The following is a 19,022-nucleotide window of genomic DNA, read 5'->3' as shown; positions in this document are numbered from 1 at the left end:
TTTGTTTATCCGTAGTCAGATAAACCGGAATAGTTCACAAACACTTCTTCCAACATAAATCTTCAATGTTTTTGGTGGCTTCTATACTTTATACAACGTATAACATTGTGAATTCCTCAATAAAATAAATAATAGTTACAGAAGGTTTGATCAACAACAGAACACGCATTAATCACGAGACCAATGAGAACTGTGAGACTATATCAGGCTATAAGTACTTGCTCATGCATCACATTCAAGAAATTTTGTTGTGAATTGCAGAAATTTAAAGATTGGGGTTCACTGACTCAGTCTACTTCAAAAACATCCGCAGGCACATTCATTTTCTTTGCATAGTCCTCAAACATCGCCCGTTCACTGCTTGTTATCGGAGCTAACTAAAATGCTAAGTAAAATAATAGAAAAAAAACGCATCTTTATTATTTTATTTTTTATTGTTGTTTTTTTTATTAAAGCGAAGGGGTCGTTCCGCTCGGGAACTTATCCGCGATCGCAAAGCAAACGTTCATTGTTGTGTCTTCTAGAAAAGAGGCGAAAATCGGTACTGCTTACCTTAATATGTGTCAGTTTCTGCGATGAAAGGAACGATCCTTCTTGTGAATCAGTTTTCTTGCACTCTACAGCTTCAGGTATGCATGAAAGGGGGATTCCGATCTAGAAGACACATAATCCGTAAGCACACACTGATCTGTAACGGTTACTAAAGATTAAAAATCCATCAAGAACAACCTCGTTGAACAAAGAAGTCAAAACCCTCTCTGTGTCATTGATGACTTCATGGAACCACACAATGGGATGACAATACATATCCTTGTTTTTCAAATAGTCTGACATTGGTGAGGCTAGCATAATCGCTGCCCAAGCCTGGAACGATATATTCGGTTCTTCAATATAGAATTTTATCCTGGGGATAACAATATGTGCAAGGAACATACTCTCATATTGGGGGGATGAAGTAGTCGAACCCATCTTCCATCAACAGCAATGGCACTACCGATACATTGTGAGAGAAACGGAGAGAACTTATAGAGCTCTAACAGCAGAGGGTAAAGGAATTTTTCGCTAAAACATCGAGAACTTTAGGTCACAAGGGTATTTTAAAAAACTTTCGGTTCTAACAAACATTAAATAAACAGGTAAAAGAGATAGTAATACAACTTTAGATGCCTGAGCACAAACTACCGTAGCCTTCAATCACCTACATAGGCGCTCGCTTAATGTAGATGTCAATTACAATCAGTGGCAAATTAGTGCAATGTGTAGACAGCTCTTATATGTACAAGAATGCACCGAAATATCTGATAGAGTGGTAATATCCTTTAGTATAGGTTTCGCTTGGCATCAATAGAAATGAATGATCGCAATATAAAGAAATAAAATCAATTAAGCAACCACATCAATACCTAAGAAGTATCCATCATTTGGCTGCCTAAATCAGCACTGGATCTTCGAAAAAAATAATGAGCCTCACCGGCCAGTCGCCTTCTCTACTGAGAGAAGTGCTTTCTTCCGAAACATGAAGATGTGCTTGAGATTCGGTATCCCTTCACACAATGGTACAAGTCTTGCTTCGAAGCATTGAGTTTTCAGGATGCAAAGAACCCCAGAAGGAAGGTGAGCTCTTAGACATGTGATGGTGGCATGCAGTAATTCACGTACTTCCTGAAGCGATACTTTTGGGAGAGCAGTTGTAGACTGATTACTAGCGCTGACACTTCCTATTGAGAGCAAGGATCTAAGCAAACATCTACACATCTAACACAGTTCCTAATATGGCTCAATCTATGAGATCTCACTACGCATAAATCTAGGAACTCACAGCTTCACTCATGAATCCTTCTCCGAGTGCAATGGCAAGAATTGTCAACGCCGGAAACTCACCATAACACACAGAAATGCCTGGTCTGAAACTTGATTTATTTAAAACTCTTTTGTTGATAGGAAGGAATGGTTGGGCCAAACTTTGCGTTTATGAAGAGTTGTGCTGCTTTGGTTGAACACTGCAATAGCCATTTCCCATCTACCTTTTCCTGCTCTAAGTCGCTGTACTTTGTTCACTCATACTTACACCGTGCTTAATCTATATTGCGACCACCTTTAGTGTATATGGTATAATTTTGCACAATTCAAAAAAGGTATTGCGATTTCGAGGGAAGATGTTGATAAAAAGGCACCTACAAAGTAAGCAAATTCTCTGTTCATAGTCGCCTATATAGATCCTCGAACGAAACAAACATTCTGTATTTCCGAATGGGCGTCGATTCCAATTAGTATACGTTATAGATGGGTATTGAGAACTTCACCATACGAGCATTCTATATTAAAAAAAAAAACAAATTATCTGTGCGCAGAAATTAAGTCGGGGGAGTTTTGATAGAAAATAAAACGGAGAATGTAGGCCTATCCACGCTACGAAACAGGAAATGTGTGATCTCTCGTGTACTGGGCACAGGAGAACAAATGCCCAAGCGGTAGACGAGGGATATCTTTGCTATTTCGTGCGAGAGGGGAAGGGTTCGATTTCTGACGCTGCCCTTCTTACCAATCATTAACAAAACCGTATTCTCTACACATTCTCTCTTCATACTTTCCATATATAGTTAGGTCAAAACGACCTGAAACTACGATCGAGGTGGAACCATCGCTAACTCCATTCTTACTTCAGAAATGGGTGCAGTTAGCTAAGGCACCAACTCGATCGGGATCAATAGTTCTACCTGGCCGTTTCAAGCGCACTGGAATACACAACTGCACCGGTCTTTAGGTCCGTTTACGCTGACCCAAGTATAACACGTCGCCACCTCTACAATCCAGGGACATGTAAATAAGGTAACATAGGGTAATATTTTGTTACTTGTCTAAAACTTGCTGCGCGATGTAAGAAATATTGTGAAAAATAGGTAAGTTTCATCAGATTTGCATAATGACCTGTGCAGCATTTTTCCCAGCAACGTACTACCACATCGAGTTGTATTAGTGTATAATACGGTTTTCGGCTGAGGTTGAGCTTCAAGTTTATCAGCAAACTTCAAGAATTCTCTGCGCTTCATCTCTGCCACAGCCAAAGCCTGTAAAAAGTTAATGTTCTCCCTAAAAAGATGTGAAAGCTATAACAAAGCTTACTCTTTCAAACATTGGTACGAATATGAACGGATATTCACTGATGTTGTAACTGTAGATAGGTTCAGGGAGCAGCACAAACAGGATATAATCCTGAAACGCTCTATATTTATTGATCTGTATTTTGGTGAAAGCAGGAGTACCTGTTGAAGGTTCTCGCTGAGAAAAGTGAGTGTGAAGTGATTTAACAACCGCGAACCCTTTCGATAGAGTACATCGCCCAGTGTGAATTATTAAGCAGCTCAACGCTTTCAAAATGTCCAGCAGCGAGTACGAAATCCTGCCTCTTTTCCGTTTCATTTGGATCAAGTTTATGCCTCCAGATAATGGGGAACATCCTCACTTTACCATCAGGAATTTCTGCTGTACCGTTGATTACTCGAACAACCTGAACATTAAAAATAACAATAAAAGATTTGACTGAAATCCTATTTCTTTTTTCCGAACCAAGATTCGAATTTACCTCTGTGGTTTTCTGATAAATCCATTGTAGTGTTAAATAAATAACATAGAGTAGAAGTCGTAGGATTGCCCAGGCTTTTCCAAACCCACTGCGCATACTGAAAAGAGAGAAAGTACTGAGACGAAGGAAACGAAATTGTGCGTAATCGCGGTGCTGCCAGAACATTCAGTGACTAAATAAGAGACTTTTTAAATTCTCAAAATATTCATACATGACCAGGCTAACGGTCCACAATACAAAGCAATCACAAGCATGGGACCTTATTGTTTGCCTGACTGACAGCCGCATTACGACCAATGTGCTTCGTTGCAGCGCTCAACGCTACGGCCAAGTCGGGTCTGTACGCAATCGTCTAAGTGCTGCGGGGTCAGTGAAAAAAAAAGAAAACGAAGGCAAAGACAACATTCACGAAATACAACAAAAACAATACAAATTCTGAGACAAAACAAAAGAAAAAATATAACAGCAGAAATTTCTTTTGACCACCCTGGAATACTAAGAAGAGAACAAAGAGTACTATGCGAACAACAGTATGCGGTTCTGTCTAATATCCATGCAATGCCGACACTATCGCTGGCGTTTGGAAAACAATCATATGGAAGGTGCTGACACTGCATATTGATTAGTAGGTGAAATCATATACGAAAAGTTACTGGTTGACCAGACATGTCCTCCTTAGTCCCGCCACAAAAAAAAAACTAGCGAGGAAATTAATTTTAAAAAATGTGCAATTAATCATTTGAAATTGCACGGAACAACTCATTTGCAGCTGTCTACACCAATATTTCTGTTTCATGATGTCATTTCACGTTCATGAACGAAAAACCCGGCATCTAAATGGAAATAAGATAAGGAAAAACAAAAAAAAATGATGCAAAACTAAGCACATATCTACGGTAAAATTGTATGAATACGCTACAGGTGATCTGAAAATAGCTAATGGTCATGGAAACGGCCAGGTGTCAACGAATTAACATGTGAAGTCACCAAATTGTAGTTTTCAGTTAATAGCTCTGCAGCACTAAGAAGAAAAGAATTGTTAACAACAATAGAACGAATCGGTCTTTTAGAATCTACCTGTGATTGAAAAGAACAACAGAGCGAGATATGTAATGGACAGAGGTCCCAAACGAAACATTTCGAAGGACAGACTGAATAAATCATACCCCAAAAGAGTGCTGGTTGTTGCCAAAAATTTCATGCTTCCTTCAGGCAGTTGACCTTTCAGGTTATGGCGTTTGGCAAAACGGTAATAGCAATCAAACTTGTATACACGACCGTATACCTCAAATAATTCAAATAATCCATGATTCCGTTTGTGTTTCATGTTTGAGTTCCAAATTCGACTCACAGGATGGACATATGTGATGGGATTTCTAATATAACAATATGATTCACCTCTTACATAACATGCACAATACTTTCCAGAAGATGACAGAGGACTATATTTATTTTATTTCATTTTAAGTGACTATATTTATTAGACCAACTGAAATTGGAAAGAATCGGCATCTGACCATGTTAGCACAACATCAACATCACAACAGCTTAGCGAGATAAATAAAAAAAAAGTTATTTGGAAGTTATAAGTTGTCCTAAAACATATATAAAGGATGTTACGCTGATGACACTGAGCTGACGATGCATTCGGCAGCGATTAATCACAATTGCTTCGTAACTGTTACACCCAACTGTTCGTAAGTGTTGTGTGAACTGGTACCCAACAATTACAAAGGAATCCCTTTTACTAATGACTCCTCGAAGGGAACAACGTAAAAGAACAGGACTCCATCTTGAGCTGATCTGAACTTGAATGCTGAATATTCGCGACATTCAGAATTCCATCCAAACTAGACCAAGAAATTTAATTACAAATTAACGCCTCAACAAGGAATAAGGAGTGCCTTCACCATCTAGAGAATCATATCCGGGACAATACAACAAGACTCATTACCTTTGTATCTCTCCACCAATCCAACCGAGGAATTACACATGTTGAGGACCAAGTAAATTTCGGCTGAAACTGCCAGGAGCGATCCATCTTGCCCGTGGATGCACACAATATCTCTTAAAATTCAGTCCAGAATGTTTGTCCCATTTACTGATACGAGACTGTAAGTTTGTTCATTTTCGGGTTCTAAAGTCGATTTATGATTGTCTGTGCTCTTTTCGTTTATTCCTCTTTCTCTTTTTGGTCTTATGTATGTGGCGCCTCCATTACTTGTCTTGCTACGCACACGTAGGATTCACGGCACTTTTACCTTCGCTTTATCTTAGTTTCTTGGTGAATTATAGACTCTTACAGAGGAGTACTGAAGGAATAATATTATATATATATTGGAATAATATTCATTTACTAAAGATCTATTGAGATCGCTACATATTTGGGTTTTGTACAATAGTTTCACAAAATATGACGGTAAAAGTATTAGGGAGAAGGGGTTGAGGCGATGGAGTGGAGCCGATGTTGAGGTCGGTGAGGGTAATCTCAGACGTACAGCACGTATTTTTACACCTTCACAGCACTTCCCTTTATGTCACTGCTTCTTATGTGAGGTGTTCACTCATGGAGTATCAGAGGGCTAGCCCAAGGTAGGGTCAACCATGCGCCTACAAAAACGACGGCAATATTTGCCTGCATCTTGGCCGCTCAACTCTTCTCTTTTCTGGTAGACTAAATTTGCAAAATCGCTAAAATCTTCGGTCACTTCACTAAGGAGTTTTATGCTATCCTTGTTAGCATTCTGACCCAAGACATATCCACAAACGCTAACTACTTCGGCACAGAAAGCTTTTTTTCTTTCAGAACATCCTCTCAATGGTCTCTCATGAAGTGAGCAGAAGTAATTTCTACTAATCTTTCACGTAAAAAGCAAACAGAAGATGGACTGAAACATAAACAGCGCTTCTCGTATTCTCATAATATTGATGGCGCCTGATTTGTCCCTGATTCCTACATAACTACAAGGAAATAAATGAGGTATTTTAACGAAAAGTGCTGACCGATATTCACATTTGTTGGAGAAATTTTATGATTATGAAAAATTTAACGTAATGCCAAATGTTCCAGATTTTAAGAATTTTAAATTCTCCTGAGCAAAGACCACATTTTCTGACCATATCACTAACAGTTTTCTTTATTCCTAGCCAGATAAACTGGAAAAGAATGAGCACTTCTTCCAACATGAATTTTCAACATTTTGGTATCTTCTACACTTTATACAACATATAACAAAATGAGTTCTTGAATAAAACATGCTGACAAGTCTGATCAATAACATAACACATCGTAACCTCGAGACCAATAAAAACTGTAAGAATATATGAATGCTTCGGGTGCTTGCACATAGATAACTTATGCAAAATGTAGAAGTTTAAAGATTATGGTCCAGCGACTCAGTCTACTTCAAAAACATCCGCTGGTACATTCATTTTCTTTGCATAGTCCTCAAGCATCGTTCGTTCACTGCTGGATATAGGAGCGAACTAAAACGCTCAACAAAATAGTAAAACACACTTCTCTATTCAAATATCTATATTATCCCTTATTAAAGCAAACAAATAATCGTTCCGTCTGGAAAGTGATCCACGATTGGGAATGTTAAATGTTGTGCGTTGCAAAAAAAAAAAGACGAACGTCAGAACTACTTACCTTAATATGTGTCAGTTTCTGCGATGAAAGGAACGATCCTTCTTGTGAATCAGTTTTCTTGCACTCTACAGCTTCAGGTATGCATGAAAGGGGGATTCCGATCTAGAAGACACATAATCCGTACGCACACACTGATCTGTAACGGTTACTAAAGATTAAAAATCCATCAAGAACAACCTCGTTGAACAAAGAAGTCAAAACCCTCTCTGTGTCATTGATGACTTCATGGAACCACACAATGGGATGACAATACATATCCTTGTTTTTCAAATAGTCTGACATTGGTGAAGCTAATATGATCGCTGCCAAAGCCTGGAACCACATATTCGGTTCTTCAATGCAGAATTTTATCTCGGGGATAACAATATGTGAAAATAACATACTCTCATGTTGTGGGGATGAAGTAGTCGAATCCATCTTCCATCGGCAGCAATGGCACTACCGATACACTGTGAAAGGAACGGAGAATAGTTGTATAGCTCTAACAGTGGAAGGTAAAGGAATTCTTGGCTGCAAAATTGAGAAATTTAGATAACTTGCATTCACAATGAATGGAATGGAGCAGTTACTCAGTAGTAGACATGAGACAGTAGAGAGTAGATTATAAAAATGATACCATGTAGGTGACACAATCAGACACCCAATATAAAACTAACGATTTTTTAAAATCATCCCATACACCTAATAACTCAATTTTAGCTGACTGAACATAAACTACCGTCGCTTCCAATCGCCTCGATATACTTGCTTCAAAACGACATGAAACTCTGCGCAGTTGCGTAAGCAAGCGGCTGCGTTCGAAACGCCGGAGCGTAGCGTACATTAGAATCGAGTTGGACAGCGAGTGCGGATCCTTGAGACCACCACTCACTGCTGCATTTCCCGATAGTCTCACCTCGATCCCACCAGCTAGCTCAACCGCTCTTCTATCACAGCCCTTTACGCAACTGTACTAAGGTTCATATCGTTATTACTCGACAAAACATTCGCTAAATGCAGATTTCAATTTTAATTCGTCACAAATTAGTACCAGGTCTTCAATTGAGTAAGTAACTCTCACCGTCGCGCTGCTTTCTCCACCGACAGAAGTGCTTTTTTCCGAAACATGAAGATGTGCTTGAGATTTGGCACCCCTTCACACAGTGGTACAAGCCTTGCTTCGAAGCACTGAGTTTTCAAGATGCAAAGAACGCCAGTAGGAAGGTGAGCTCTTAGACATGTGATGGTCGCATGCAGTAGTTCACGTACTTCCTGAAGCGATAGTTTTAAGAAAAGTCCAAACAGCAGTAGGTTGACTGCTAGCACAGTAATGAATCAAAAATACTATGGAAACGCAACTGCTATTTTTCGTCCTGAGAACAAAGATTTGAAACATCTAGACATCTAAGACTGTTTCTCATATGACTCGTTCGGTGACATTTAACTATATATATAAATCTAGAAACTCACATTTTCGTTCATAAATCCTTCTCCTAGTGCAACAGCAAGAACCGTCAACGCCGGAAACTCACCGTAACACACAGAGACGCCTGGTCTGAAATTTTGATTTATTAGGAGGAAATTTGTTGATCGAAAGAGTTAGTTTAGCCAAATTTTGAGAGTATGGAGAGTTCTATTGTTGTGGACTATATACTGCAATTAGCATTTCCCACATTTGTTACTATCGTGTTCCCGAATCGCAACCGCAGCAACAATACATGGCTTGTTCAAGTCTATACATTATTTTAACTACATTGAGATCAACCTTAGTATGTAGTATCTAGCATCTACATATTAACAGATTTCCCTCTAAGAGGGATCTCAGATGGTTAATCGCGAGCTACGTGGCGCGTCCCACAGTGGCGGATAGAGGGCTAACCAAAAGTGACATTGTCACTGCCCTGAGACACGAGTGGATTCAGGGGACGGACTCCCTGTTTCTGCTGTGCTAGGACTGACTCAAGACAATATTGTATCCCGCACGTCGGTCCAGCCAAAAGCCTGGACTCAAATGACTGGGAGGTGCAAGGAGGACGGTTTGGAGTCGTCTTCAACAAATAAGCCCCACTCCGAGAGGACGAAACGTTCTCCCAAAACTCATGAGACTAGTTGAGCAGTTGGGCATTCAATAACCACCAAGCTGCAGACAGTGCCGCTTTGAACTCTGCCGGCAGCCTATGTAGCTGGACCCTAGGCGGCGCAGCGAAACTGATGGTCGACTGACCATCGCGAGCACCATTCATATCTCTGCAGTTCGAGTCGCTCGCAATCGCCTGCTTAACCGTATCACTTACCAACTGCACACCAAATTTCAGCTCGTTTTAACCCAGCTACACGGTGTCGCCACTGCATTTCTACACACGGATACGTACTCACGTCATATTTAGGTGATAAACCTTCCCCCAGATAAATCAAAGAAATACACAAACATGTTCTTAACACTGCAGCAAGGTGACGTTTTGTTACTATTTCAAAACTCATGGTCCCATAGAAATACTGTGGAAAATAGGTAGGTTTAGCCAGATTCACGTACTGACCTGTGCAACATTTTTCCCAGTAAAGTACTACCGCATCGAGCTGTATTGGTGTATAGTACGGTTTTTGGCTGAGGTTGAGCAGCAAGTTTATCAGCAAACTTCAAGAATTCACTGCGCTTTATCTCTGCCACAGCCAAAGCCTGTAAAAAAATTAATGCACTTCTTAAAAAGATGTGAGACGTATAACAAAACTTACTCTTTCAAACATTGGTACGAATATGAACGGATATTCACTGATGTTGTAACTGTAGATAGGTTCAGGGAGCAGCACAAACAAGACATAATCCTGAAACGCGTATATGAAATATGTATTCATCTGTATTTCGGTTAAAAAAAACAGGAATACTGTTGAATGTTCTTCCTAAAAAAATAATTCAAGAAATGCGAACCTTTTCGATAGTGTACATCGCCCAGTGTGAATTATTAAGCAGCTCAACGCTTTCAAAATGTCCACCACCAAGTACGAAATCCTGCCTTTTCTCGATTTCATCCGGGTCAAGTTTATGCCTCCACATAATCGAGAGCATCCTCACTTTACCATCAGGAATTTCTGCTGTACCGTTGAGTACTCGAATAATCTGGACATTGAAAATAACAATAAAATATTTGAGTGGATTTCTGTTTCTTTCTCTAAACGAACAAAGATTCGAATTTACCTCTGTGGTTTTCTGGTAAATCCATTGTAGTGCTAAATAAATAACATAGAATTGAAGTCTTAGGATTGCCCAGGCTTTTTCGAACGCACTGCGCATACTAAAACGACAAAAAGTACTGAAACAAAAAAAAGCGAGAAGAAATTGGACAGTAACTATGGTGATGACCGAAGTTTCGACGGCGCAAAGGCTGAATTTTAAGAAAAAAATCAGATTTTCATGCATGAACAGGCAAACTGTCCATGATACCGTCCCTAGCATAGTTTTCGTCAGAATCACAGCCACATTGCAACTACTGAAGCGTCTCACGCCATAGCCAAGTGGATCTGTGCGTATCTAGCGTGAAACTGTCTAAATGCTTTGCGGCTGGAAGAAAATAATGTCATAACAAACAGAGTTATGCCCTCGTAAGTGCAGAGCATCCAGAAACAGTTCAGAAGCGACAAAATACCACGGAAGGATCAAATCTGCTGTAATAGGGAATCTCTCTAGATGAAAAGACTATGCAATTTCAACATTAGTGTGTTATCTAGGCACCACACTCCATCATAGTAATCATTTTCTCCTATTCTTATTGACATGGAGACAGATTAGGAAGGATAAAGATTATCCATAGAGCAGTCACGTAACATTACATACTATTTTGACTTATTTCAAAGTTCGCTTTAAGACAAACCAAATGAAAGTGGTAGAAGTTTTAACATGGAACCAGCCGATAGTTACACTTGTTTTGACTTCCCTGAAATGCTAAGAGAATGAAGAGTACTATGCGAACAACAGTGTGTCGTTCTGTTTAATATTCATGCAGTGTCGACACTCTCGCTGACGTTCGGAAAACAATCAAATGGAAGGTGCTAACACTGCATATTGATTAGTAGGTGAAACCATATACGAAAAGTTACTGGTTGACCAGACATGTCGTCCTTAGTCTCACCACAAAAAAAAATTGGCGAGGAAATTAATCTTTGAAAAAAAAAGATGCAATGAATCATTCGACTGTGAACGGAACAACTCCTTTGCAGCTGGCTGCACCTATATTTGTACTTCATGATGTCATTCCTCGTTCACGAACAGAAAACCTTGTGTCAAAATCAAAGAACGAGATTAAAAACTTGAGGAATACTAGAGCTATTAGGTTACTGTACTTTACATTTATATTAGAACTGTATGAACACGCTGAACGTGATCTAAAAGAAATGTCCGAAAGAAATGAGCAACTGTTTACGGCTCTAATTATTTTCAGAACCGAAAGGCGTGTAGCAGCGAAGTCACTAGATTCTAGCTTCCAATCAATAACTCGGATGCGCGAAGAATGTACCTCCAATAAGAAAGAAAAGTATTGAAAGAGGACTTAACAGAATGAATCGGGCTTCTAGTTCCCACCTGCTATTGATAACGAGAGTAGACCAAGGTATGCGGGGAGAACAGGGTGAATAAATCCGAGGTCAAATAATACTAATAATCCATGGTTCCTCCCTTTTCGGTAGCTACATATAGTGCAGTACTTTTACTTACAATGCAATACAACATGTATAACACTTAGATCCGTTACCCAGCTTAGTTAAGCAAGAAAATACGAAATTGAAATGGAATATAGAAGCTGGAGCATAAAAATCGCACTTGTTCGATTGATACCGTACTTATATGATAATTTCATAAAATTTGACGGTGGAATGGTTCCAGATACTCCTTAACTATACTCACTTGGTTTGACATTTTAAGGTATCCCGGGTGTAATAAGCTTTTTTCACGGATCATATTAGGTAGTCAGTAACAAAATTGTCTTGAACTCTTAAATATTCATCTGCGGAACTTTGGGGGAAATCAAACGCTCATGGCCACACCACATTGAAAACAGCTGTATCGTCAGATCTGAGCAGTCAAGAATGCAAGGAAGTTTTGAGTGCGAACGAGTTACAACTCATGCGAAAATGTAATCTTCAGTAGAACACTATAATCTACTTTTTTCTTGACATATACAATACCACTCAGAAAATGACGGGATAAATGTAGCTGAGGGGGGGGGGACTTAACTGCGCTCTTATTTCTGAAAGTAAATAACTAATTCGTGCAACTGAGGCCTGAGCATTAGTCTTCGAGGATCTATGACATGTAAGCTGAAGTTTCTATGAGAAGAAAGGGAGATAGACATTCCAGAAATAAGGGTGCAGTTGAGCGCCACTCCCCCTCCAACTACATTTCCCCGACGATGACTGGTAGCTTCAAGGTAGCTTAGCGAGATAAATGAAGGAAAAGAGATGTGTATAAGTTTCAACCTGTTCTGGAACATATATAAGGAACACTGCGCTGACGACGCTGAGCTGACGATGCATTCGACAATGATTAATCACAAGTGTTTCGTAACTGTTACACACGCGTGAACTGGGACTCAACAATAACAAGGGGAAGTCTTTTATTTAAGGCAGATCTGAAACTCCTTGAAGAGTAAGACGTAAAAGAACAGGACTTCATTCTGAGCAATTGAAAAATTGACATTAAAGCATGCGACATCCAGTATTCCATGAGCCAGAATTTGAATAAAAAGCTATAACCCATGTTCCTGAGAAACAGACAATGTCTTCAGCACCTAAAGAATTAAATCCGAGATGGAAAGTGTAGTTGGGGGAAGGGGGAGGGGCACACTTTTATTTGCAGGAGCTCTAACTTCCTTATTTCTCTTGATAATTTTAACTTACATGTCATAGATCCTCGAAGACTAACGCTTATGTTCCAACGCTCCGACTGATTTATATAATTACTTACTTCCAGAAATAGGAGTGAGTGCCCCTTCCTCCTTCCCAACTACACCTTATCCCATCCGAGATAAGACGGATTACCTTTGAATCCTTCCCCACCTATCCAATCGAAGAATGATACATATTGAGCAGCCAGCAAATGCCGGCTGAAACTGCCCGGAACCCTTCTTCTTGCCCGTAGATGCACACAATATTTCTTAAAATTCGATTCGGAAGTTGTTCCATATTTATTGCGACAACGTTGTAAGTTTGATCTTTTTAGAGTTCCAAACATCATTTCTGATTGTTTGGAGTTTTTCATCGTTTGTTTTGCTCTCTTCTTCGCCTAGTGTGTAGCGCATCATTCTTGTTAACAGTACATAGAACTCACAACATTTTTTACTTTGCTTCATCTTAGCTCCTTAGTGACTATTATAGACTCTTACAAGAAGTACTAGAGAAGTATTTATGTTCTTCTTTTCATCAGACGAACTTCTGCATCACAATCATTCTGTTTTGATTATCCGCAGGATTAGCTCAGTTCCATTTGCAAATGCGCATCGCAATATTATGAACGCATCGCACTATTATTCATGAACGAGGCATGGGAGAAGATTCATATGCATAAGATCTATTTACATTATTTCATATTCGAGTACCGTGCAACAATCTCACGAAATATGGCTTCCAAATGTAAAACTAAATAAAGAGAAGAAGAAAGGTTTAAGTTTGTATCTGCCTTGTACTGTAAATGGAATCTTCGCCATGTCTATCTTCACCATCTTCGCCATCTTGTATAACACGTGGATTCGATTTCCTCGGTGCAGAGTATTTTGTTACTCTGAGCCAGACATCTATAAACTCACAAACTAGAGTTGTGATGTAAAATGAACTCATTATTTGCTTTTTTGTTGGCTAAGCTGCATTCTGTGAATGGCTGTGTATATATGCAAGAATACTCATATAACTGTGACATTTGAATAGTTACCTGATTTCCATCCTTCTTCCTGCAATCAGTTGAATGAGATAAGAATTTCAAACGATATGGTTGGTATTGTGGGTTTTTTTTTTAAATGTTTTGAGTTAAACTTCACTGCGCGGGTGCCAGACACCGCTGACAATCAACAACTTCGGTTGTTTTTCGCTTTTGTTTGGGCAGATTTCGCCTCCATAGCTGAAATAATTCTCACCTGCTGTCGAATGTTAAAATCAACTGGTTGGTGGTAAAAGAGGAACTTTGCGTCTGTTTCGCCGCTTGGCATCGTCTCTTAGAATCATAGTTGGAAACTTCCTGTTTGTCTCACAGACAGTGGATCCTAAGTTTGCTCTTTTCGACCACTCTCAAGGCCTTTTGTCGCCTTTTTTGCCACTTCTTTAGGTACATAAATCAATAACATCAGGTTCTGTGTTGCATTGTTTTTCGATGTTGTCTGCACTTGCTGTTGGTTGCCGATAGTATCACACTTCTGTGCGTTTCTGTTATCACGCTGTTTGAGTAAATCCCACTTTTAAATTAAACTTTCCATTTGTTTGCTACAAATCCTTTCTTCGCATTCTGGGTCGTGATTTTCTCCAAAACAACAGACTTTATTCATTTTCTCTAATTATTAAAGAACAATACGTAGTTGGACAAGAACGGGATGGGTGCCTATGAAACTCCCACATCCTTGGCACTTTTATGTGTTAAATAATTAGAACAGTAGTTGTTATGCTCCAATTAGTTGCTTTACAGCTTTTTTTTACTCTGATATGTTTGTTTTTGTGAACTATTATTCTATAGTTCCGTACGATTCACAAAATTTACTTGAACGATTCTTTTCATCTTTTTCTTATTTCTGTGGTTTCATCTGACGCCCATAGATTTTATGCACCAAGTGGCCAATTGGTCGGCATTTTTTTCCTCGTAAACATCTGGAGTTTATTTATTTGAGACCCCAATAAACAATGCTTTTCCAGCTTTACCCGAACTCATGGATTTCGCGTCAGTTTTTGAAGTGACAGCGCTTGACTGGGTGCTGGTTGCCTTACTGGTCGTTCTTTTCTTCAGATGGGTTCGAAGACAAGCAGAGCCTGAAGTTACGCCTCCAAAACCTCATGTTGTAGGTTTTATTCTCATGATATTGGGAAATACTTTATACGTCACTATATCCCTTCGCTGTTGTAGACAGAAGCCCACGTTAACGATAACTGTTCCATTTTTAATAAGTATTGATCACAAACATCATTACCGTAGTGATTGTCGTTAGTATTTCATCAGCAATGCCTGTTAAAAAGGAAATCGCCACCGAGAGTAGCGAGAGCCTGAATGATTATTTCATTTTGCTTTGCGAACGAGGTTTCGCAGACTCGAGAATCTATTTGATTGTGTTTCGAAGCTTCATACACAGAAATAGGGCTTTTTAAAGTACTTTTTTTAACTGTTCCTTCTGTGTTTATTCACAAGCAGCTGATGCTCTTTTAGAATGGAAATTTCTAATTTATAACTAAGGATTAACATCTAACTTCCACTGATGAAGCTTAGATTCTATTCAGTCATTCTAATTGTACAATGTGTTGTTGTAAATAACATAAAAGTAGTTACTTATTTCAGGTTCCTCCCCTTCCTAAAAAAGACATGACACTCACTGAACTTCGACAATACGACGGAGTCCAAGATGAACACATAATGTTTGCACTTAACGGAACGGTGTGCATTTCGTCATCTTTGTATGGCAGATTAATTTATTTCTCCTTGATTGCCTTGTAGATTTATGATGTGTCACGTGGACGCACATTTTACGGACCTGGTGGTCCATATGGTGCATTAGCTGGTAGGGATGCCACCAGACCTCTAGCCACTATGGATGTGAAAGATGTGAGGGATGAATGGGATGACCACGAGGATTTGACGAGTGATCAAAAGGTAAAATAAGCATTTTGCATAATTCCTAGAATTATATATATATATATATATACATATATATTAACACTTTTTCGTAGGAAAGCGCTAACGAATGGGAAGCGTCTTTCAAGTACAAGTACCCAATTGTGGGTAAACTGATCAAGGAAGGTGCAACTCCTACCGATTACGGAGGCGCATTATCAGCCATTCCTGCATGAACTACTCCTTTTTTGTAATTTGCACCAATATTCCCAAGAATATCTCGTGTTTACACTTATTTTAACAGGTATGTATAACCCGGTCAGACTTTGACAATTGTTTCGATTGTGATCCAATTTTTTATTGCTTCGCTTCACTTATTGCCGATGAAGTTGTACCAGTTTTATATTGTAATAAAAGAAATTAATTCTAAGCTCTCATCCTGGCTAAACGTTGTTCGTTAGTTTCATATTTACTTTGATAGTGTGTGGAGCGAGAACTAATCCTCAACTCGTAGATGTTGTCAGTTATAGGCTTCTTGTTTACGAATTTTTGTCAGAGTAGCACTTACAACGGTGACCTTACTGTAATAGGCAATACAGACTACACTTTTACAATCATTCCAAATACTTTTGATGCTCTCCACAGAAGAAATATTCTCTACAGAAGCAGCACTTTTTAAAAGTTTGGAGTATCTGTGGACCTTTCAACTACTGCCTTGGATTTTCTTGATTGTACAGATATCAATGGCGTTTATGTATCCGTTCCATGCACCATCGCTTCCGACAAAATGGGACGATCCGCTGTGGGTACATGAAGTCTACCCCTCAATGGAGCACTCTCTGCTGGCCACACTTGATCAAAAGAGGATGAATCAGGTCGGCTCGAATTCCTTTACGAGCGACTTGATATCCGAAGCTTAATCTACATTTAAGTCCACCTATACTACACACAGTTAAGTATTCAAATTTTACAAGATCTCAATGAATACAGAAAGAAAATTTCATTTCTTGACATGGTTTTTCTATGCTTAGAAGTTTGATCCTCTCCGCTACAATCGGAAATAAAATCATACTGCATCGATTTATCGGTAGATTCAACACCACTAGTGCTAGTTTTAAATGTGTCCCAAATCTAGAACGTACGAGAAACAGCGCGCATGCAATCCAATTAAGTCATCTGTGCTGAGTTCACATAATTTCATTCCGACTGTTCCTACTGAGAGAAATGACAACTTTCTATCTCATTTAGTCAAAACATGCACAGTTCTAGATTTAAACAACTTTTAAGATTTCACTACAAAGGAAGAATAGATTATGAAAGGGAAATGTAAATGAAACATCGTCAATAATTGGAGAACATCAGTTACACTGAGGAAAACAACCTATACAAAATACAAATTGGAAACAATTTGGAATGGTTTTCATCGCGAAAATCTGGGAGAGTGTGAATATGACTTGGAAATTATGGGTAAGAAAATTCACCTTTAAAATTACACTGTTATTACGTCAGGTGCTTTTGAACGCGTGCTTTCTAATGCTAAACAAATGTGAATATGAGTTCTGTGTTCTTTACTGCACACGGGTAAAATGTAGTTTGGAAGGGGGAGGTGATCAGTGGCGCCCTTATTTCTCGAAGTAAATAATCAAATCAATCGCGGCCGTAAGGCCTAAACGTTAGTCTTAGAGGATCTATGACATGTAAACTAAAGTAACTAAGAGAAAAAAGTAAGTTAGAGCGTCGGGAAACAAGGGCGCCACTGAGTGCCCCCGCCCTCTCCCCACCCCCAAATACATTTTACTCCTGCACACTAGCGACAAGAAGAACCGAAAACCTCAGTCCAATTACAGAAATCATCGAAAATTTCCCTGTCTGACCTCGGAGTCAAGCAAGGACGCACTTCATGCAACTAAAATGACAATCATATTTTTCCCTTAGGTAAAGTGTAATCAGGTGTAGGCGCTCAACGCGCTTTTATTTCTGGAAGTGAATAGCTGTGTTCGGGTTGGTGTTCTGGAAGTTAAAGGCATCACCCCACGAATCTGAGGAGGTGCAGATTTCAGGTGGAGTATTCGTATACAGGATGGGAGACTACGGAGAGGGGGGTGATTCCGTCCATTTCTTGCTAATTGCCGTAAAAAACGGCCCGGAAGATACGGCTTCATTCGTTTTGGCGCACCATTTTGTACAAGAGGTTCGATTGGAGCGCGCCAGTCTTGTGCGGCGCCGCATCTTCCGGGCCGTTTTGTACGGCAACTAGCAAGAAATGGACGGAATCACCCCCCTCTCCGTAGTCTCCCATCCTGTACACGAATACTCCACCTGAAATCTGCACCACCTCAGATTCGTGGGGTGATGCCTTTAAGCATTAGTCTTGAAGGATCTATGACATGTAGTGTGAAGCTGCTAAGAGTAAAAAGGAGGATAAAGCTTCCAGAAATGAGAGCATCCTAATTGTACCCTCCCACCCCTTTCTACTTTCTTGACATACTACTTTTTTCAATGAGTCGAACTCAAACTACATGTTTTAGCGTGCCAAGGATGAAATGAGATACATCAACGATGGATCATGTGGCCTTCGAGCTGATGATATGGACGAAGAAGAGGAAGACAGTGGAGATGATCACTAAATTGAAATCCTATTAACTGTATTGGTCCCAAATTATTGGAATTATGCACCGTAATTCGTCCCGTAATTACACTGCTCACCCACGCCACGTCTGCATTTGAAATTCGAGTTCCTCGTGATGTGGTTGTTGTCCTGTTCCCGTTTTTATCATTTAAAGTTCGTCACTGTAATCCAATACAAATAAAAATACGCACACTTCTTGGAAATTGTATGGATGCTGTTCTGTCTTTTAGTATATCTCTTAAAGGCTATGATTGGTGGTCGTCTTATAGTCTTACACAAATTTTTAGTAGTTTTCATTGTTCTTCGTGTTTTAGGTGATATTGAAGAGGGTTTGCGCTGAATGAGTTTTTGAGGACTGCAGTTTGAGACGTTAGCTATCTCTCATTGTCTC

At 39.4% G+C, this 19,022-nt stretch overlaps 4 protein-coding genes across 7 annotated transcripts; 2 read left to right on the top strand and 2 right to left on the bottom strand.

Annotated features, from left to right (window-relative positions):
* Positions 1-287: 287 nt before the first annotated feature.
* Positions 288-4,910, bottom strand: RB195_008508 (uncharacterized protein; the record flags this gene model as incomplete). 2 transcript variants are annotated; one of them, XM_064195048.1, is made up of 11 exons in its annotated part: positions 288-377; positions 553-654; positions 730-864; positions 936-1,062; positions 1,472-1,662; positions 1,820-1,904; positions 2,929-3,068; positions 3,124-3,213; positions 3,320-3,508; positions 3,584-3,680; positions 4,750-4,910. In XM_064195048.1, 11 exons carry the CDS (start codon positions 4,908-4,910, stop codon positions 288-290), a joined length of 1,407 nt encoding a protein of 468 aa, XP_064046193.1. The 2 variants fall into 2 exon arrangements, with proteins under 2 accessions (XP_064046193.1, XP_013298818.2); XM_013443364.2 differs by lacking the exon at positions 4,750-4,910 and having other exon boundaries at positions 3,584-3,679.
* A 2,069-nt stretch (positions 4,911-6,979) lies between these two features.
* Positions 6,980-14,401, bottom strand: RB195_008507 (uncharacterized protein; the record flags this gene model as incomplete). Of its 2 annotated transcripts, XM_064195047.1 has the most annotated exons (12): positions 6,980-7,069; positions 7,236-7,337; positions 7,413-7,547; positions 7,619-7,745; positions 8,296-8,486; positions 8,685-8,769; positions 9,752-9,891; positions 9,948-10,037; positions 10,141-10,329; positions 10,408-10,504; positions 13,242-13,306; positions 14,330-14,401. In XM_064195047.1, the coding sequence occupies 12 exons, from the start codon at positions 14,399-14,401 to the stop codon at positions 6,980-6,982; spliced, it is 1,383 nt and encodes a 460-aa protein (XP_064046191.1). The 2 variants fall into 2 exon arrangements, with proteins under 2 accessions (XP_064046191.1, XP_064046192.1); XM_064195046.1 differs by lacking the exons at positions 13,242-13,306; positions 14,330-14,401 and having other exon boundaries at positions 10,408-10,503.
* Positions 14,402-15,109: 708 nt separating this feature from the next.
* On the top strand, positions 15,110-16,238 carry RB195_008506 (uncharacterized protein; the record flags this gene model as incomplete). Of its 2 annotated transcripts, XM_064195045.1 has the most annotated exons (5): positions 15,110-15,120; positions 15,187-15,238; positions 15,730-15,825; positions 15,886-16,041; positions 16,119-16,238. In XM_064195045.1, 5 exons carry the CDS (start codon positions 15,110-15,112, stop codon positions 16,236-16,238), a joined length of 435 nt encoding a protein of 144 aa, XP_064046189.1. The 2 variants fall into 2 exon arrangements, with proteins under 2 accessions (XP_064046189.1, XP_064046190.1); XM_064195044.1 differs by having other exon boundaries at positions 15,110-15,238.
* A 507-nt stretch (positions 16,239-16,745) lies between these two features.
* RB195_008505 (uncharacterized protein) lies at positions 16,746-18,629 on the top strand (the record flags this gene model as incomplete). Its single annotated transcript, XM_064195043.1, has 2 exons — positions 16,746-16,877; positions 18,531-18,629. The coding sequence occupies 2 exons, from the start codon at positions 16,746-16,748 to the stop codon at positions 18,627-18,629; spliced, it is 231 nt and encodes a 76-aa protein (XP_064046188.1).
* Positions 18,630-19,022: the final 393 nt, after the last annotated feature.

This window comes from Necator americanus, chromosome III (genome assembly GCF_031761385.1).
Source record: "Necator americanus strain Aroian chromosome III, whole genome shotgun sequence".
NCBI classification, from domain to species: Eukaryota; Metazoa; Nematoda; class Chromadorea; order Rhabditida; family Ancylostomatidae; genus Necator; species Necator americanus.
The sequence above is the reverse complement of the archived record's forward strand: the minus strand, read 5'-3'. Positions and strand labels throughout refer to the sequence as shown.